The sequence below is a fragment of the Nicotiana tomentosiformis genome, chromosome 2, assembly GCF_000390325.3.
Source record: "Nicotiana tomentosiformis chromosome 2, ASM39032v3, whole genome shotgun sequence".
Taxonomy (NCBI): domain Eukaryota; kingdom Viridiplantae; phylum Streptophyta; class Magnoliopsida; order Solanales; family Solanaceae; genus Nicotiana; species Nicotiana tomentosiformis.
The window spans coordinates 175341284-175363624 of NC_090813.1; the positions used below are offsets into that span (position 1 = coordinate 175341284).

The window sequence follows — 22341 nt, forward strand, 5'->3', positions numbered from 1 at the left end:
GAAGTCTCCTCGTACAGCTAGTTTATTGATGCCTGATCTGATAAGATGTACCTGGATCTACACAAAAAGATGTGCAGAAGCGTAGTATGAGTACACCATATCGGTACCCAGTAAGTGTCAAGCCTAACCTCGGTAAAGTAGTGACGAGGTCAAGTTAGGCCCTACTGGAGAATAAATAATGGCATGGTAAAATATTTAAACAATATTATAAGATAAAATGACAATGGAAATGAATCAAGTAGTATGTCACATTTAATTACACCAAATAATGACAAATAAATACCTCGTGGAAACAAAACAGAATTCTTTTCAACTTTAAGAAAATCACAACAATAATCAAAGGCAACCGCGGACATATTTCAATATCAACAAGGGTACTCCCGAGGTACCGCCTCGTAGTCCCAAATCATAAATAAATTCACAATATCTCATTTCCTTATCTCACCGTGAGAGCCTTCACAATTCATTTGAAAGAAAATATTTTTCCCGAAATAACATCCCGCGTTTTAGCCATCCTTATCACACCGCATGACTTCTAGTAGTTTCCCCTACTAGCCACGCGTATTAAGCCACCCTTATCTCACCGCATGCATTTTAATACCCATAACTTATACCACCGCAAGCGTATCAATATCACAATTTGCACCTCAAGTGCTCAAATAATATAACTTGCCAAAATAATTCAACAACAATATTTTTCCACAATAAAGAGCTCACGGCTCATGCTAAAATAAATCATCAATAATATTTTTCCACAATAAAGAGTTCACGGCTCCATCACAATGAGTACGAAAATCTTACAAAAATATTCAGGAATAAATAATTCAGGAAAATAATATTTCAAAATATTTAATACATTACTTCAATATCAATTTTTAAAATGTCAAATACTTCATATTAATACTATTTAATTTAAAGAAAATCAACTTTTGAATAATGCACAGAATAAAAGAAACCAAGTTTCAACTAAACAGGTAAAACAATTAGCAGGAAAAGGTCAAACAAATTTAAGGTATATATTTGAGATCAATGATGAAGAATATAACAAGATAAAATAATTTAATAAATGCGCAATAGTGATCTACACAATTTAAAAATATAATCTTTCACATTTAGCCCGTGTACACACTCGTCACCTCGTGTACATGACTTTCAACATATTTCAATAATCACATCAATACCAATCCTAGGGAAAATTTTTCCCACACACTGTTAGACAAGCCACTTACCTCGACTTGCTTCAATTTAACCAAGTAGTATATTCTTTCCTCGATTTTCGACTCCAATCGACTCGTATCTAGTCATAATTAATTTGATACAGTCAACAAAAATTATAGGAATCAATTTCATAAGAAAATACTACATTTTTCAATAAAATCCGAAATTAGCTCAAAAATTGCCCGTGGGGCCCAGGTCTCGGAATCCGGTGAAACTTGCAAAATCCGATAAATCATTCAATTATGAGTCCAACCATACCAGTTTCACTCAAATCCGACTCTGAATCGACACCGAAATCTCAAAAATTCATTTTTATGAGATTTCTAGAATTTTCCCAAATTTTCATCTCAATACACTAATAAATTGGTGAAACAATGATATATTCGTGTATATTGACCAAATTCGAGTTAGAATCACTTACCCCAATATTTTTTCTTGAAAATATTTCAAAATCGCCTCTCCTCAAGCTTCATTCGTCAAAAATGATAAATGGGACGAAGTCCCCTATTTTTATAACTTACAGATCTGTGAGGGAGCCCGATTTTGACACGGAGGACAGGGAGCCCGATTTTGACAGGGAGTCCGATTTTGACAGGGAGTCCGATTTTGGTAGGGAGCCCGATTTTGACAGGCATCCCGATTTTGACAGCATTTCCAGCAGAAAAATTGCAGCAACTTTTGCAGCAGCTAAGTCCCACTTTTGATCCGTTAACCATCTGAAACTCACCCGAGGCCGTCGGGACCTCAACCCAATACACAAACAAGTCCTAAAATATCATACGAACTTATTTGAAACCTCAAATCAAATCAAACAACACTAAAATCACAAATCACACCCCAATTCAAGCTTAATGACACTTAAGAATTTCTAACTTCTACATTCTTTGTCGAAACCTACCAAATCAAGTCTGATTGACCTCAAATTTTGCACACAAGTCATAAATGACATAACGGAGCTGTAAAAATTTTCAGAACTAGATTTCGACCCCGATATCAAAAGGTCAACTCCCCGGTCAAACTTCCAAACTTAAATTCCTGTTTTAGCCATTTCAAGCCAAATTTCACTACGGACTTCCAAATAAAATTTCGATCACGCTCCTAAGTCCAAAATCACCATACGGAGCAGTTGGAATCATCAAAATTCTATTCTGGGGTCGTTTGCACATAATTCGACATCCGGTCACTATTTAAACTTAAACTTTTAATTTTTCATCAAAATTCTGTATCTCGGACTAGGGACCTCGGAATTTGATTTCGGATATACTCCCAAGTTTCAAATCACGATACGGACCTACCGGAACTGTTAAAATACTGATCTGAATCCGTTTGCTTAAAATGTTGACCAAAGTCAACTTAGTTGAGTTTTAAAGCTCTAATTCACATTTTAATCCATTTTTCATCTGAAAACTTTCCGAAAAATTTTACGGACTGCACACGCAAGTTGAGGAATGATAAATAGTACTTTTTGAGGTCTTAGAATACACAATTAACTATTAAATTTAAAGATGACATTTTGGGTCATCACAAAAAGGTAGTTTATTTTGTCTTAATAATGCCACTTGGCTTTTTGTGGTTATGCCACTTGTCTTAATAATGTGCTTTTGCCTCTCCTTTTATTATATATATATAGATTTATATAATGTAATATATTTTTACTAAATTATAATTTTGAATTCATCAAAAGTATAAAGAGATGCATATATATATATATATATATATATATATATATATATATATATATATATATATATATATATATATATATATATATATATATATATATATCTTTATGTTTTTGTATTTATAATTAAAATTGAAAGTTTCTTTATTTTTTATTTTGTTTTTTATTTTAAAATAATTCTAAAACTCCAACTTGAAACTACTCCACAATTTGAATGGGTAACTTTTATTATATATTTTCATTTTTTTATTATAGCTAATTTTATATATATATATATTTAAAAATATTTGTAAAACTTCAACTTGAAACTACTCCCCAACTTGATGGGTAGTTTTCTTTTCCTTTTTTTTAAATATATATATTTTCGTTTTTTTATTATAGCTAATTTTCTTTTCTTTTTATTTTGTTTTAAAATATTTGTAAAAGTCCAACTTGAAACTACTCCCCAATTTGAATGGGTAGTTATTTTTTCCTTTTTTTTATTATAGCTAATTATAAGATATATTTATTTATTAATTTAAATAGAGTAACCAATTAATTCAAAATTTAAAATTCAAAGGTTTTTTAGTTAGAATGGGAGTAACCAAAACTATTCCCCAACTTGAATATGTAGTTTTTTTTTTATTTAATATTTTCGATATTTTTACTGTAGCTAATTTAACTTTTTCTTAATTTTTATTTTTAATTTTAAAATAAATTTTAAAACTCAAACTTGAAACTACTCCCCAGTTTGAATGCCACTTGAAAAATATTTTGTGTTTACAATGCCACTTCACTTTTTGTATTTTTAATTTCTTTTTTTATTGTAAAATAATTTTGAAACTCCAACTTGAAACTACTCCCTAATTTGAATGGGTAGTTTTTTATTTTATTTTTAATTTCGTGTTTTATTGTAAATTAATTTTGAAACTCCAACTTTAAACTACTCCCTAATTTGAATGAGTAGTTCTTGTAATATATATTTTTTCCTCTTTGTTTTACATCTAATTATTTTTTTATAAATAATTTTAAAACTCCAACTTGAAACTACTCTCCAATTTGAATGGGTATTTGATTTTTATATTTTCATCTTTTTATTATAGCTAATTATAAGATATCTATATTTATATCATTCAAATAAAATAAAAATTTAATTCAAAATATAAAATTCAAAAGGTTTTTTAGATAGAAAATAAGTTTATTTTGTCTTAAAAATCTAACTTGAAACTAATTCCCAATTTGAATTGGCAATTTTTATTTTTTTATTTCATTTTTTATTTTAAAATAATTTTAAAACTCCAACGTTTTCCTAAAAATCTACACTTGTCGTCTTATGATTATACCATTTGGCATCATATAATTATTTACTTCTTTTTTACATATATAAAATAAAATAGATATTTATATAGACTACTATAATAGGAAGAAACTGCTCCCCAATTGGAATTAAAAGTTTTTTATTTATTTATTTTCATTTTTTTATTTTAAAATAATTTTAAAACTCCAACTTGAAACTACTCCCCAATTTTAATTGAAAGTTATTTTATTTTTGTTTTTTATTTTAAAATAATTTTACAACTGCAACTTTAAACTACCCCCCAATGTGAATGGGTAGGTCTTTTATTGTATATTTTCATTTTATTTATAGCTAATTTTATTTTTTCTTATTTTTGTTTTTTATTTGAAAATCATTTTAAAATTTAACTTGAAACTACTCCACAATTTGAATGGGATTTGTTTATATTTTATATATATATATATATATATATATATATATATATATATATATATATATATATATATATATATATGTTTTCGTTTTTTTATTATAGCTAATTATAAGATATCTATATTTATTAATTGAAATAGAGTAGCCAACCAATTAATTCAAAATTTAAAATTTAAAAGTTTTTTTAGTTACAAAGGTAGTTTGTTTTGTCCTAATGCCACTTGGCTTTTTGTGATTTTGCCACTTGTCTTAATATTGTGCTTTTGCCTCTTCTTTTATTATATATATATATATATTATGGGTAGGTTGGGGCCCTGTTCTGACCACAATATATCCATCAGTAGAGGCATGTAGACATATCCTGTCAGTCTGTGTAGTATGTTGGGCTTGTACGCCTTGTATGTATATTCTTTTTTGGTTTGTCAGCTGTAGTAGTTATGACGACCTCATCGGCCCAGATTTATATTGATGTTCAGTCAGAGCTAGTTTTCGTACAGATTTATATTTTGTTTCAAAAATTATCTTGCAATATGGCGCTATGGCCAAAGTATGACATTGTATGTTCAGAGTCCCTCAATCTCAAGTTGGTACGCTCGATTAAATGAGGCATCGGGTGTCGGTCTCACCTCCTCAGGTTTGGGGCGTATCAATATCTCAATAAGCTCAATATAGATAATAACATAGATAAGGGAAATCAAATAGATTGACAATCTATCTAGAACATGGAAGACATAATACATAAAGTATTATGGTACAAATAAAGCTAACCCTACCCGCATGCTTATCCCATGGCCAATGCATATACACTCGCCACCTTTTATATATGCCACTCCAACACATAGAGAACATAGAAAATAGACTCGATTACACATTAATTCCCTCAAATCAAGGTTTACCCAGACACTTACCTCTTTTGGAAATAAGATCAAAAATCCAATTATGCCATCCCTTTGGGAAAAGACTCCAAACCACCCGAATCTAGTCAATTATTACTCAAATAAGTCAAAACAAGCTTTAGAAACTACCCTAGTATAGAAAAATGGTTGATATTTAACGTAATTGGAAAAGTCAACAAAAGTCAACCCGGGCCTACATGGTAGAAATCCAAAATTAAGACCTAATCTCGATTAACCATTCATCCCCGGGTTCGGATATGCGATTGTTTCGAGATCTGACCCTAATTTGAGGTCTACATTTCAATTTCACAAAATCCTTAATTTCTACCCAAAAACCCTATTTTTACTTTATAAAATCATAGATTTGATAGTGGAAATTCATGAAAAACTCATGAGAATTGAATAAAAACAAGTTATTGTTGCTAGCCTATGAAGTTGGGAAGAATTTATTCTCAAACAATCGCCTCTATGGAGTCTAGGTCTCACAAATTATGTAAAATAATCCAAGTCCTGAAATTCCAATCTTTTACCCAGCTGTAGGTATCTTAATTGCGAACTCTTGTTTGAAATTGGGATGTTCGCAAAAGCGAACCACTAATCGCAAATGCGAACAACTTCTGAGCCCCTCGTATGTCGCAAATACGATTAATCCTTTGTATTTGCGAAAGGACGAACTCTTCACAAAAGTGACATTTTCCTACCACTCACCAGTGTCGCAATTGCGACCCATGTCTCGCAATTGTGATTCCTTACCACCTCGCAATTGCAATTCCCTACCACCTCGCAAAAGCGACCTGAACTTTACAAATGCAAAATTGCCTAGTCCCTTTCCAGATTCGCAAATATGAGGTTCACATTTGTGAAAAGATTATCGCAAATGCGAGATCTGCAGCCTAGCAACACCAGCAACTCTACAATTATTTTGAATCAGGCTGCAACCTATCCGAAACTCACCCGAGCCCCTCGAGCTCAAATCGGAACATTCAAACAAGTATATTGACATAAACAAAACTCGCTCATAAGCTCAAATCATCACAATAACATCAAAAATCAAGAATTGATCACCAAAATTCAAGATTTTTTTAAAGTTCATTTTCAAATTTCCAACTTTTTATATAAAGCGCCGAAATGGCCTCGGGTCATCCGGGACCCTAACTCAACATGGGAACAAGTCCAAAATAATCATATGAGCTTATCAAAATTGTCAAAACACTGATCTAGGGTTGTTTATAAAAAAATGTTGATCTTGGCTAACTCTAGCAACTTTTAACGTCAAAAATCATTTTTTCTTTATAATTCACATTTAAACCTTCCGAAAATTGACATGGACAACACATGTAAGTCAAAAATCATCAAATAGATCTAAGAAAGGTCTAGAAACACAAAATAGGAAGCTAGTACTCAAAATGACCTATCGGATCGTTACATTCTCCATCTCCAAAAGAAACGTTCTTCCTCGAACGGACACCGAAATGTAACTGGACTAGAAAAGGGAAGTGCGAATATCTACTCCTCATGTATGGGTTGGACTCCCAAGTAGCCTAATCAGTCGGTTGACCTCTCCAATGCACTTTCACATAAGAAATATGCTTAGCTCTCAATATTCGATCTTGTAAGTCTGGAATAGCCACCGTCTCTTCCTCATAAGTCAAATTGTCATCAAGTTGCACCGTGTTGAAGTCCAAAATATGTGACCTATATTCATGGTACATCTGAAGAATAGAAACGTGAAATACCGAATGTACCCGTGCTAGACTAGGAGGAAATGCAAGCCTATAAGCAACCTACCTAATTCTCTCCAAGATCTCAAATGAGCCAATAAACCTCGGGCTCAACTTTTCATTCTTCCTAAATCGCATCATTCTCTTCATAGGTGATACTCAGAGAAGAACCTTCTCACTCTCCATGTAACTCACATCCCGAACCTTCTTATCAGCATAAATCATTTGCTTGGACTGTGCTATATAAAGCAGCTCTTGAATCATTTTCACCTTCACCAAAGCATCACGAACTAAGTTTATGCCCAATAATCTAGCTTCACCATGCTCAAGCCAGTCAATTGGATAATGACATCATCTCCCATATAAGTCCTCATACAGAGCCATCTAGATACTTGACTGATAGCTATTGTTGCAGGCAAGCTCTACTAGAGGTAGAAACAGGTTTCATTGACCCGCAAAGTCAATTGTGAATGCCCTCAACATATCTTCCAAAATCTTAATGGTCCGCTTGGACTGCCCGTTCGTATGAGGGTGGAACGTGGTATTCAGCTCAATCTGTGTTTCCAACTTATGTTGCATAGCTTTCCAAAAGTGTGAAGTAAACTGCACGCCACCATCTAAGATGATAGAAATAGGCACACCGTGCATGTGAATGATCTCCCTAATGTAAATTTGAGCCAACTGCTCTAAAGAGTAGGAAGTCATCACCGGGATAAAATCTGTGGACTTATCAACCGGTCAAGAATAACCCAAACAACATCATACGTCCTTAAGGTCTATGGAAAGCCTACCACAAAGTCTATAGTGATGCGCTCCCACTTCTACTCCAATATCAAAAGGTTTAAGGTCAAACCACCAAATATTTTATGTTCATACTTCACATGTTGACAATTCAAACACAGGAGACATATCCAACAATATATTTTTTCATCTTGTTCCACCAATAATGCTTCTTCAAGTCACCATACATCTTTGCGACACCTGGTTGAATGTAATATCATAAGCTATGAGCCTCCTCAAGGATCAAAACTATCAAACCATCCACATTTGGAACAACAAATCCATCCATAAAGCCGCATAATACCATTATCCCCAATCACAACCTTCTTAGCACCATGTTGTACAATGTACTTCAACATAAACAAGTGAGGATCATCAAACTGGCGATCCTTGGTGCGCTCCAACAAAGATGACTGCGTCACAACACAAGCAAGAAACCTACTAGGCTTCGGATTATCCAACCTCATGAACCGGTTAGCCAAGGCCTGCACATCCACGCCCAATAGTCTCTCCATTGTTGGTATAAATGCCAAGATATCCATACTCTCCTCCTTCCTACTCAAGGCATCAGCCACTACATTGGCCATCCTTGAATGGTACAATATGGTGATATCACAGTCATTCAATAACTCCAACCACCTCTGCTACCTCAAATTAAGATCCTTTTACCTAAATAAATACTGGACACTCCAATGATTGGTGTAGACCTCACATGGCACGTCGTATCAGTAATGCCTCCAAAATCTTTAGTGTGTGTACAATGGCTTCAAACTCTAAATCATGAACGGGTAGTTATTCTCATAGAACTTCAACCAACGAGACATTGAGGCAATCATCCCACCATCATGCATCAATACCACGCGAAGTTTAATTCACGGTGCATCATAATACACAATGTAAAACTCCAAAACTATGTGCAACGCCGACATTGGGTTGTAGTTAGGACAGTCTTGAGCTTATGAAAGCTCTCCTCAAACTCACCAGACCATGTGAAAAGGGAACCCTTATGAGTTAAATTGGTCAATGGGGTTGCGATACATTAAAACCCCTCCACAAAATAACGGTACGATCCTATCAAACCCAAGAATCTCCAAATCTCTATAGCCGAAGTAGGTCTAGGCCAGTTTTGAACTACCTCAATCTTCTTAGGATTTACCTTAATGCCATTAGAAGACACAACATGACCCAAGAAGGCAACTTAGTCTAACCAGAACTCACACATTGAAAAATTGGCATATAGACCGCGATTCTTCAAAGTCTGAGGTATAATCCGTAGATGCTTGTGATGGCCCAATAGGTCATTCTGAGATCTAACCTTTATTTTCGTATTTGGAGACCTTGAGTAGATCCATTTAGCATTTCTTAATTTGCATGCACAGTCCATGTCTTATTCCGGAAGGCCTCTACGTGAAAATGGAAAACAATGTGAATTTTTTCCTTTAAAGTGGTTTGAGTTGACTACAATCAATATTTATTGCAAACGGACTCAGATCAATATTTTAATGATCCCGATGGGTCCGTATCGTGATTTGGAACTTGGGCGTATGCCCTGAATCGAATTCGAAAGTCCCTAACTTGTTTTGACTCATTTTACTGAAAACTAGCATTTTTGAAATTTGAAAGTTACTAAGTTTGACCATAAGTTGACTTCTTAGCTAACGGGTTCGGATTTTGATGTTGGAACTTGGAATAGTTACATATTTCTATTTAAAAATTGTCTAAAAAATTTGGTTCAATTCAATATTGATTTAACATGATTTGAACGCTTAAATGTGATTCTAGTGTTCTTGAGTTCCACATTTAAATCTCATTCGTCTTGAGGATCGATTCATAAGTTTAGATGTTATTTTTGTGATTTAATTAGGCGAGCAAGTTTGTATGATGTTATTACACTTGTGAGCAAGTTTGGTTTGGAGCTCGAGGGGCTCGTGTGAGTTTGAAACGTGTTTCGGATGAGTGTGGTTACGATTGGAATAACTGGTGTACTTCTAGTGTTAGTGCTCTACTGCAGATCTCGTATTTGCGAGGTCTGGCTCACAATTGTGAGCCTAGCTTTTGCGAACAAGTGTTCGCATTTGCGAGGAAAATGTTCGCTATTGTGAATGAATAGTCGTCCCATTTGCGATGGCAGAGTCGTATTTGCGACTCATTGTGTTCGTTGATTACCTTCGCATTTGTGAAGGTTGGTAGTTCCTATTTGCGAACCAAATGTCGCATTTGCAACTTCTGTAGCTCTAAGATAGGGTTCTCATTCAGGACCCCTTTCTCACATTTGCAATGTTCGCAATTACGAACAAGACTCCGCAATTGCGATATCTGTAGCTGGGTAAAATAAGGAAAAAAGGGACTTAGCTTATTCCTCACAATTTCTCAACCGTAAACACTCTAGAGACAATTTTTCAAGAGACTTTTCTTCCGAAATTCATTGGTAAGTGACTTTAATCCATTTCCTTTCAATTACCCATTACATTTCATGAGATTTCAACATCAAATTTAGGATTTTCATGGTAGAAATTATCGATTTGGGTAGAATTGGTGATTTTTGTTAAATTGAGATTTAGACATCCACTAGAGGCCGGATTACAAAACAAATCACATATTCGGGCTCGGGGGTGAATGGATAATCGAATTTTGGTTCGAATCTCAGGTTTTGACCAAGCGAGCCCAGGGTCTTTGTTGATTTTTTCAAAAATGATCAAAATTGAACCTCTTTCATTTGTGAGTGGTTCCTAAAGCTATTTTGAATCATTTGGTCATTATTAGCTAGATTTGGTTAGTTTGGAGACTTGTTCAAAAGGCAAGGCTATCATTGATTGATTGTTTGACTTGCGGAGTGCGGTAAGTGTCGGGTCTAACCTTGATTTGAGGGAATTAGGACCCCTTGAACTACATGTTAAGTGAATTAGTTGGGAAACATAGTATATGCGAGGTGACGAGTGTATATGTGCCGTTATGTAACTTGCTTTACTGTTTTCGTTACTTCATAGTATAACTTTTTACATGTGTTAATTGCTACATGCTTATTTGACTTCCATGTCGTAATTGTTACTGCCCATCCCTCCCGTAAATCTCTATGTTTATTTGCTACTTGTCTCTATTTGCTTTACTCGCATATTTAATTGTCATATGTATTACTTGTCTTATAGTTTTGTAGAACTTGTTGCCTTCAATGACGTAGTTTCGTATGTATAAGTTATTAATTGGTAGATATTGATGAGTTGGGAAAGTTAAGATATTCGAATTGATAGAGATTCATGGATTATTATGTGATTCTGCATTACTTCGTACATTACTCTCATGATGTAGAAATTCTTTTAAAACTTGGTTGTTGAATTGCTATTATTTGGGGAGTGGGTTGCACGCTGCAACAGAAATTGAAAGGTAATGAATTGAAATGGTGGGATTGGGTTGCATGCCGCAACAAATTGTATAAGTTGTTTTTCTTTGTGACTATTGGAATTGCCTCGGTATTTGAGATGAGTTTATAAGACTTGTTTTTTTTCTTTTCTATTATTATTATTATTATTATTATTATTATTATTATTATTATTATTATTATTATTATTATTATTATTATTATTATTATTATTGCGTACAAGTTATTGTAAGTGACTCGCCTCAGCTTTGTCACTACTTCGTCGAGGTTAGGATCGACACTTACACAGTAAATAGGGTTGATTGTACTCATACTACACTCTACAATTCTTGTGCTGATATCAGAGTTGGTCCCAACAACGTTGAGTAAGGTTTGCTCAGATCTAGCTATCAGTGGCGACTTGAGATATAGTTGCACGGTGTTCGAAGACCTAAAGTGCCCTTCTACATCATTTTAGCTGTTTATTTTGATTCAGAGAGTTATGTTTTATTCATACCATTATGTGTAGTACTCTAGATGCTCATGTATTCATGACACCAGATCTGGGATTTGTATTTGGATTTTGTCATATAGTAGTGTATAACTCTATTTCATACTAATCAGTTTTGTTGTTGTCTTTTAATTTGGAATTGTTAAAATAGTTAATCGATATAGCTAATGTTGGATTGCCTAGCAAGTGAAATATTAGGCGCCATCATGGTCCCGAGGGTGGGAATTTCGGGTCGTGATAAGTTGGTATCAGAGCACTAGGTTGCTTAGGTGCCACGAGTCATGAGCAAGCTTAGTAGAGTCTAGATGATCGGTACAGAGACGTCTGTATTTATCTTTTAGAGGCTATGTAGTTTAGGAAAAACAATTCACTTATTTCTTTCCCTATCGTGAGACTTTGTTCTATCATTGATGTTTGAATGATTCTATTCTTGTTATCTCACAGATGGCGAAAACATGCACAACATCCACAGCCGGGCAGGAGACAAAGCCCCGTATGGCAGCTACTACCAGGGCCAAGAGGCCGAGGCAGAGGCAGAGCTCAGCCTAGAGCTCGAGCCATAGATTTATCATGAGGAGGAGGCCCTAGATTATACCATACCCGTCGGACCAACCCAGGTCCCGGAGGATTCATAGCCACTATAGTGCTTCAGGACACTTTAGTTCGCTTAGTAGGCCTTATGCAGAGTGTTGCTCATACCGATATATTTCCGGTAGCACTAGCCGTCTATTAGGATGGGGGAGGATCACAGACTCCCACCACTCACACTTCTGAGCAGCTGGCTCTCCTATATAAGACTCCAACAATCGAGCCAGTTGGGGTAGTTTAGCAGGTTGTTGTGGCGCAGGCCAGGGATAGGCCCACTATGTCTTCTGAGGCTTTGGTAAGGCTGGAAAAGTTTACTAAGCTCCTCCTTGTTCATTTCAGTGGTACATTTTCTGTTGACCCACAAGATTACTTGGACTGTTGCCACGAGATGTTGCATGACATGGGTATTGTTGAGACTAATGGGGTCGACTTTGCAGTGTTCCAGATGACCAGCTCTGCTAAGAGACGGTGGCAAGATTTTGAGCAGAGTAGACTAGTCGGTTCACCTTCACTTACCTTGGATCGGTTTTCATAGCTATTTTTAGAGAAGTTTATTCCTTTCACTCTGAGAGAGGAGTACCGTAGGCAGTTTGAGCGCCTTTAGCAGGGTGGCATGAACGTCACTACTCACCTAGTACGAAATCAAATTTGTGGACACAGCCCATCATGCAGCAATGTTGATTCCTACAGATAGAGAGAGGGTGAGGAGGTTTATTGATGATCTTACCTTTTGCATCACGCTTCAAATGGCCAACGAGATGGAGGATGATATTTCTTTCTAGAGAGCCGTAGATATTGTTAGACATATTGAGATGGTTTGTGGTCTGGATAGAATCAACATCTGACAAGAGACCCTCTCATTTCGGTGACTTCAGTGGTGCCTCATTTGGAGGCAGGGTGTTTTTGTTAAAGGCCATCCTCCTAGGCCAATGTAGTCAGCTCTTCAGGTAACCCATAGTGCTTCGGGAGGTCGTGGTTCTTATGGGTCTCATCCTGAGCAGCCAGCATTTAATGTGCATTCGGCCGCTACCAGTGCATCACTACTTCAGAGTTACTACAACGGCTATCTGGGCCGTCATGGTTAGTCCCAACTTCACCAGCCTCAGCATCCAAGAGATTACGTTGAGTGTGGGGGCATAGGTTCCATCATGGGGAATTTCCCTAGATTGTCGAGAAGTAGACCGCATCAGGGTTCTCGTGCCATCATGCCGGCACCGGATGCTCCACCGCCCGTACAACCAGCTAGGGGCGGAGGTCAGGTTATTAGAGGTAGAGGTCAGGTCATTAGAGGTGGAGGCCAGCCAGCTAGGGGTCGCTTGAGGGACGAAGGTCAGAGTGGTTGGGCACAACCCTGGTTTTATGCATTCCTAGCTAGACCGGAGGCAGAGACATATGACGCCATCATCACATGTATTATTTCGATTTTCCATAGAGATGCTCCAGTTCTATTTGATCCGGGCTCTACTTATTCCTACGTGTCATCCTATTTTGCTTCATATCTGATTGTACCTCGTGATTCCTTCAATGCTCATGTGTATGTGTCCACGCCTATAGGAGATTCTATTATTGTATACCGTGTTTATCGCTCGTGTGTGGTTTTATTGGTAGTCTTGAGACTAGTGTAGATCTCTAACTTCTTGATATGGTATACTTTGATGTTATTTTGGGCATGGAATAGTTGTCACCTTATCATGCTGTATTAGACTGCCACTCCAAGATGATGAACTTAGCCATCTTCGAGTTGTACTTCAGACTCTAAGATATAGTCATCTATACACCAAGTTTTCAAAGTATGAGTTTTGGTTGGACTCGGTCGCCTTTTTGGGGCATGTCATATTGGCTAAGGGCATTAAAGTGGATCCTAAGAATATTGAGACAGTTCAGAACTGGACTAGACATACTTCAACTATAGAGATTCGGATCTTCTTGCATTTGGCAGGGTATTTTCGCCAGTTCGTGGAGGGTTTTTCATCCATCGCAACCCCATTGATTAGATTGACCTAGAAGGGTGCCCCATTTAGGTAGTCAGATGAGTGTAAGTTGAGCTTTAGAAGCTCAAGACTGCCTTGACTACAACTCCGGTGTTGGTGTTACACACAGGTTCATGATCATACACGGTGTATTGTGATGTATCACATATTGGGCTCGGTGCAGTGTTGATGCAGGATGACAGGGTGATTGCATACATGTCGCGACAGTTGAAGGTTCATGACAAGAATTGCCCTATTCACGACTTAGAATTGGCACCCATTGTTCATGCATTGAAGATTTGGAGGCATTATCTCTACGGTATGTCGTGTGAGGTATTCACAAACCATCAGAGTCTACAATATTTGTTTAAGGAAAAAGATCTCAATTTGAGGCAACGGAGATGGTTAGAGCTGTTAAAAGACCATGATATCACCATTTTGTATTATCCCGGGAAGGCCAATGTGGTGGCCGGTGCCTTAAGTATGAAGGTTGTAAGTATGGATAGCCTTGCATATATTCTAGTTGGTGAGAGATCGCTAGCTTCAGATGTTCAGGCCTTGGCCAATCAGCTCGTGAGGTTAGATGTTTCAGAGCCCAATCGTGTTCTAGCTTGCACGGCTTCTCGGTCTTCTTTATATGAGCGTATCTAAGAACGTCAATATGATGACCCCTATTTGCTTATCCTTAAGGACACGGTGTAGCACAGTGATGCCAAGCAGATTATCATCGAAGATGATGGGGTTTTGCGAATACATGGTCAGATTTGTGTGCCCAATGTGAATGGGCTTCGTGAGTTGATTCTTGAGGAGGCCCACAGTTCGCGGTATTCCATCCATCCGGGTGCCACCAAGATGTATCAAGATTTGAGGCAGCATTATTGCTGGAGAAGGATGAATAAATATATAATTGCATATGTAGCCCGTTGTTTGAACTACCAACAGGTAACGTCGGCACATTTTATTCCAGTAGCACTTACCTATTATTGAGAGCGGTTGGCTGATATCTATATCCGCGAGATTGATCGTCTGCATGGTGTGTTGGTGTCTATTATTTCTGATCAGGGTACGCAGTTCATATCGCACTTCTAGAGGGTCGTATAACATGAGTTAGGAACATGGGTTGAGCTGAGTACAACATGTCACCCCTAGAGGGACGGACAGTCCGAGCGCACCATTCAGATATTTGAGAATATGCTTCATACATGTGTTATGGATTTAGGGGGTTCTTGGGACTATTTCTTGCCACTTGTGGAGTTTGCCTACAACTTTAGCTACCAATCGAGTATTCAAATGGCTCCCTATGAGGCACTATATGGGAGGCGGTGCCGTTTTCCAGTTGGTTGGTTTGAGGTGGGAGAGGCTCGGTTGTTTGGTACCGATTTGGTTAAGGATGCCTTGGAAAAGGTCAAGATGATTCAGGATTGACTTTGCACAACTCAGTGTAGGGAAAAGAGTTATGCCAATTGTAGAGTTTGTGATGTTGCATTCATGGCTGGCAGAGGGTTTTACTCTGGGTTTCACCCATGAATGGAGGTGGCCCTAGCTTATCAGCAGTCTATTTAGCATTCAAGGTGTTAATGCTTTAGAAGTATTACGATGATCTGTCCCATGTGTTAGATTTCAGCTTAGTACAATTGTATAATGATTTGACTTATGAGGAGGAGCCGATGGTCATTCTAGCCCAAGATGTCCGTAAGTTGAGGTGTAGGAGTTATACTTCAGTTAGAGTGCAGTACGAGGAAGTTCGAGTTTCATATGCGGTACTTTTCTATGTCCGTCCGAGGATGAACGTTCTTTTTAGAGATGGAGAATGTGATAACTTGATAGGTCATTCTGAGATCTAACCTTTATTTTCGTGTTTAGAGACCTCGAGTAGATCTGTTTAGCATTTCTTGATTTGCGTGCACATCCCGTGTCTTATTTGGAAAGCCTCTATGTGAGTAATTGAAGAAAATGTGAATTTTTTCTTGTAAAATGGTTTGAGTTGACTACGGTCAATATTTTGTGTAATTGGACCCAAATTAGTATTTTGACGATCCTGGTGGGTCCGTATCTTGATTTTGGACTTGGTCATATGCCCGAAATTGAATTCAGAAGTCCCTAACTTGTTTTGACACATTTTGCCAAAACCTAGCATTTTTCGAAGATGAAAGTTACAAAGTTACACCATAAGTTGACTTCTTAGCTAACAGGTTCGGATTTTGATGTTGGAAATTGGAATAGTTCCGTATTGCTATTTGAAAGTTGTCTGCGAAATTTGGATCAATTCAGATGATTTGACATGATTTGAACGCTAACATGTGACTATAGTGTTCTTCAGTTTCACTTTGAAATCTCATTTGTTTTGAGGATTGATTCGTAGTTTTAGATGTTATTTTAGTGATTTGATTGCGCGAGCAAGTTCGTATGAGGTTATTACACTTGTGCGTATGTTTGGTTTGGAGCCCGAGGGGCTTGGGTGAGTTTCAGACCTGTTTTAAATGAGTTTGGTTAAGATTGGAATAGCTGGTGCACTTCTGGTGCTCTGTTGGGAATGTTAAACAAGTTGTGTTGTGATAGAATCACTTGTTCTACATTGAGTCATGGAGGTGTATGTATGTGTTTTGAGACTTATTAAATGAAGTAATTAATGGCAATGAATCTGGTATTGTAGACACGATCACCTTATTGTCTAATTAACGAAAATATGTATTATCTTTATTCACAGATGAGTTGGGTAGATGGAAATCTAACAGGCTTGCTCGGCGGGGTTCACTCGGTTGAGCGCCGGTCGCGCTCCCCGATTTTGGGGCGTGACAAACTTGGTATCAGAGCCTAAGGTTTTAAAGTGTCCTAGAATGTCTCCGAGCCATGTCTAGTAGAGTCCTTCTTATCGGTGTATTGTCGACCACATCTATAATTAGGATGCTACTTGGGCATTTAGGAATAATACCGTTCTTTCATGTTCTCGATCGTGTGATAAAGCTAACTGTAAGATTGTTCCTCCTTTAACTTGTGAGTTGCTCTAATATTTAGTACATGGTACCTAAGCAGAAGGCAAGAACTAGCCAAAGAGCCAATGTCACCCTAGGAGTGGCAGTTGACCTATATTTTATGATGCGGGTGAGCACCCGAGGGGTGAGGATATTCCCCCAGTTACTATGCTGCCTGATTCTTCCACAACTGATCAGACTGCACCTGTCCCTACACCTACTGAAGGTGCAACGGTCCCTCCAACTGATATTCCAGTTCCACCTTCAGCTCCAACTTTTGATTCTGGTGTTTTTGATGTTGATCTTAGGGGAGCCATACAGATGTTAACACAAATAGTGGATTTTCAGGCCCAAAGATCGAGTGTTGGGCCTACTTCTTCCAGTCAGCCAGGGGAATCTGCTTGTTCCAGGGTGAACACATTTCTTCCGTTAGATCCTCCAACATTTACGGGTACTAATCCCGATGAGGACCCTCATGACTTCATTGATGAGATGCATAAGACTCTCCGGGTTATTCATGCCACAAAGACGGAGGGAGTGGAGTTGGCCTCCTACCGCCTGAAAGAGGTGGCCTATTCGTGGTTTGAGTTGTGGGAGGAGTCCCATGAGGAGGGGAGCCCTCCGGCGAGGTGGGGTGAGTTCACATATGCCTTTATGGACCACTTCTTACCTACCGAGACCAAGGCAACCCGTGCCACTGAGTTTGAGAGACTGAAACAGGGTAGCATGAGTGTGTGAGATTACCACATGGAGTTTGTGCGCCTGTCCAACTATGCTATTCATATGTTACCCACTATGGAGGCCAAGGTGCGCCGGTTTGTACAGGGCCTTAGCCCCTTGGTTATTAATGAGGCCACTATAGCTGCCTTGAATTCTGATATGAACTATGGCAAGATGGTGGCGTTTCCTCAAGCTACATAGAATCGTAAACTGAAAAATAGAATGGAGCATGAGGGTAGTAGCAATGCCCGGTTTGCGAGCAACTTTGGTGGTTCTTTCGGTGGTGGTAATGGTAGGTCAGCATTTAAAGGAGAGTCATCAGGGCCATCTCAGTCCTTTTCCCAGTATTCAATGAGTGCATAGCCTTCAGGGCCCAATTAACAGCAATGGAGTCATTTCAGGCCCAGTCAGGACAACAGGGAACCCCACCAGCAAGGCCGATCTTGAGGGAGGTTCCAGCAGCAGCGGAGGCCCCCATGCCCTAAGTGTGGGAGGATGCACTATGCGGTATGCTTCATGAACCTACCTATATGCTATGGGTACGGTGTGAGGGGTCACATTTAGAGGGATTGCAGCTCATCCCGCCGAATAATGGGCAGAGGTGCGGCGCAACCAGCTAATTCTGCAGCTACTACATCCACAACACCTCCAATTCGAGGAACCCCACCACCTGCAGGTCGTGGTATAGCTAGGGGTGGTGCACATAATTCAAGAGGACCCAGTAGATTCTATGCTATATGGAGGCGTCGAGATTCAAAGAATTCTCCAGATGTTGTCACATGTATATTGACTGTCCAATCTCATTATATGTATGCTCTTATTTATCTTTGGTCCACTTTGTCATATGTCACTTGTTATGTTGCTATGGAATTAGGGATAGAACCGGAACAACTTCATGAGCCGTTCTCTGTATCTACTCCGGTTGGTGAGTCTATTTTGGCCATGCGAGTTTGTAGGGATTGTGCTGTCATGTTGCGTGGTCGTAACACCATGGCAGATCTCATTGAATTGGGGATGGTCGATTTTAATATGATAATGGGGATGGACTGGCTTTATTCATCTTTTGCCAATCTTGATTGTCGAACCAGGACCGTTAGGTTTGAGTTTCCAAATGATCCAGTTATTGAGTGGAAGAGGGGTGATGTGGTACCAAATTGTAGGTTTATTTCTTACCTTAAGGCCACAAAGATGATTAACAAAGGGTGTATCTACCATTTGATCCGGGTAACGGACACCGGCACTAAGGCACCTACACTTTAGTCTATGCCTATTGTGAATGAATTTCTGGGAGTCTTTCTGGATGAACTCCCTGGGATACCTCCAGATAGGGAGATTGATTTTGAGATTGATGTGATGCCAGACACACAACCTATATCTATTCCGCCCTACATAATGGCACCGGCAGAATTGAAGGAGCTGAAGGAACAATTGAGAGATTTTTTAGAAAAGGGTTTCATCCAGCCGAGTGTGTCACCTTGGGGCGCACCGGGACTTTTTGTAAGGAAGAAAGATGGGTCGATCAGAATGTGTATTGACTATTGGCAGCTTAACAAGGTCACAATCAAAAATAAGTACCCACTGCCAAGGATAGATGACTTGTTTGACTAATTCCAAGGTGCTAGGTACTTCTCCAAGATCGATTTAAGATCCGGATATCACCAATGCAAGATCAGGGAGCAGGATGTTCCGAAAACAACTTTTAGAACCTGATATAGGCACTTTGAATTTTTGTTGATGTCTTTGGGGCTAACAAATGCCCCAGCAACTTTCATGGATCTTATGAATCGAGTCTTCAAGCCTTTTCGTGAATCCTTTGTGATAGTATTTATTGATGATATCCTTTTATATTCACGCAATCGAGAGTATCATGCCGATCATCTCAAGGTTGTCCTCCAAACCCTATATCAGCAACAGTTATATGCAAAGTTTTCAAAGTGTGAATTTTGGCTTGAATCGGTCACCTTCTTGGGTCATGTCATCTCCAGTGAGGGAATTTAGGTTGATCCTCAGAAAATTGCAGCCGTGAAGAATTGGCCGAGGCCTACAACCCCAAAATAGATTCACAGTTTCTTAGGCTTAGCGGGGTATTATAGGAAGTTTGTGGAAGGGTTTTCTACTCTTGCCTCTTCGTTGACTAAGTTGACGCAGAAAGCAATTAAGTTCCAATGGTCAGATGCTTGTGAAAGGAGTTTCCAGGAATTGAAAGCAAGACTGACTACGACACCGGTGTTGACCTTACCAGAGGGTGAAGACGGATTTGTGGTATATTGTGTTGCTTAAATAATTTGGCTTGGGTGTGTATTAATGTAACATGGAAAGGTGATAGCTTATGCTTCTAGGCAACTCAAGAATCATGAAAAGAACTATCCAACACATGACTTAGAACTTGCGGCGGTGGTATTTGGATTGAAGATTTGGCGTCATTACCTTTATGGGGTCCATGTGGCTATATTCATGGACAATAAGAGCCTTCAATATATTTTCAAGCAGAAGGAGCTGAATCTGAGGCAGAGAAGATGGCTTGAGTAACTCCAAGATTACGACATCGATATCCTGTATCCCCCGGGAAAGGCCAATGTTGTGGCGGATGCTCTTAGCCAAAAATCTATGGGTAGTTTGGCTCACTTGGAGGCATATAAAAGTCCATTGGCCAAGGAGGTTCATCGGTTGCCTAGCTGAGGAGTTCGTCTTTCGGACTCTAGTAAAGGAGGGGTAATTGTGCAAAATAGGGCTAAATCATCGCTTGTTGTGGATGTCAAAGAGAATCAATACAACGATCCATTGTTGGTGCAATTGAAGGAGGGGATTCATAAACATAAGACTATGGCTTTTTCTCTCGGCTTGGTTGACGGTACACTAAGGTACCAAGGGCGGTTATGTGTTCGAAATGTGGATAGTCTCCGGGAACCAATGATGACTGAGGCTCACACTTCCAGGTATTTCATACACCCGAGCTCTACCAAAATGTATCACGATATCAAGGAAGTCTATTGGTAAAAATGACATGAAGAGGAATGTGGCGGACTTTGTGGCAAGATGTCCGAATTGTCAGCAAGTAAAGGCCGAACACCAACGGCCCGGTGGGTTGGCATAACACATAGAAATTCGAATGTGGAAGTGGAAAATGATTAATATGGACTTTGTGGTAGGACTACCGTGCACTCCATGCAAGTTTGACTCAATTTTAGTGATCGTGGATCGACTCATGAAATCAACACACTTTTTACTAGTTAAATCTAACGACATAGCGGAACAGTATGCTCAGTTATATATCAAGGAAATAGTCAGGTTGCATGGCACTCCGGTTTCTATCATTTCTGATCGAGAGGCTCAAATAACATCTAATTTTTGGAAGAAAGTTTAGCAAGGGTTGGGTACTCAGTTGAATCTTAGTACAACCTTCCACCCACAGACTGACGGGCAGGCAGAGCGGACTATTCTAACGCTTGAGGATGTGTTGCGTGCTTGTGTTCTAGATTTCAAAGGTAGATGGGATGATCATTTTCCACTCACAGAAGTTTCCTACAATAATAGTTATCATGCTAACATTCATATGGCACCATTCGAGGATTTATATAGAATGAGATATAGTTCTCCCATTGGGTGGTTTGAGATTGGGGAAGCAGAGTTGATAGGGGCAGACCTCGTGCATCAGGCTATGGAAAACGTTAAGATCATTAAGAAGCGGTTGAAGACTTCTTAGAGTCGTCAGAAGTCCTATTCGGATGTTCGTCATAGGGATTTGGAGTTCAAAGAAGATGATTGGGTATTCTTGAAAGTTTCCCCCATGAAAGGTGTAATGCGATTTGGTAAGAAAGGGAAATTGAGTGTGAGGTATGTCGGACCGTACAGAATCATTCAGAGGATCGGTGAGGTGGCGTACAAGCTTGAGCTACCACCTGAAATGTCATTAGTGCACCCGATGTTTCATATGTCTATGTTGAAGAAAATAGTTGGAGACCGGGCAGTCATTGTTCCGGTTGAGACTATTGAGGTTAATGAGAAATTAACTTATGAAGAGATTCCAGTTTCTATTATTGATCGGAAAGTCTGAAAGTTGAGAAATAAATAAATTGCCTCCGTGAAAGTGCTATGGCGATACCAACAGGTTGAAGAGGCTACTTGGAGAAAGAAATAAAGAAAACGTATCTTTATTTGTTTGAATAGCCATGTATTTATAAAGTTGTGTTCTATGAAAATTCTAATAGTTACCTTCTATGA

General features: G+C 38.5%; 1 protein-coding gene across 1 annotated transcript; it reads left to right on the forward strand.

Annotated features, from left to right (window-relative positions):
• The first annotated feature begins 18711 nt into the window (after positions 1-18711).
• On the forward strand, positions 18712-19380 carry LOC138906128 (uncharacterized). The gene has a single exon (XM_070194650.1). The coding sequence runs from the start codon at positions 18712-18714 to the stop codon at positions 19378-19380; it is 669 nt and encodes a 222-aa protein (XP_070050751.1).
• The last annotated feature ends 2961 nt before the right edge of the window (positions 19381-22341 follow it).

Bases quoted from the DNA above. Each gene is read 5' to 3' on its own strand.
- LOC138906128 (XM_070194650.1), top strand. From the start codon at position 18,712: ATGGGCAGAGGTGCGGCGCAACCAGCTAATTCTGCAGCTACTACATCC.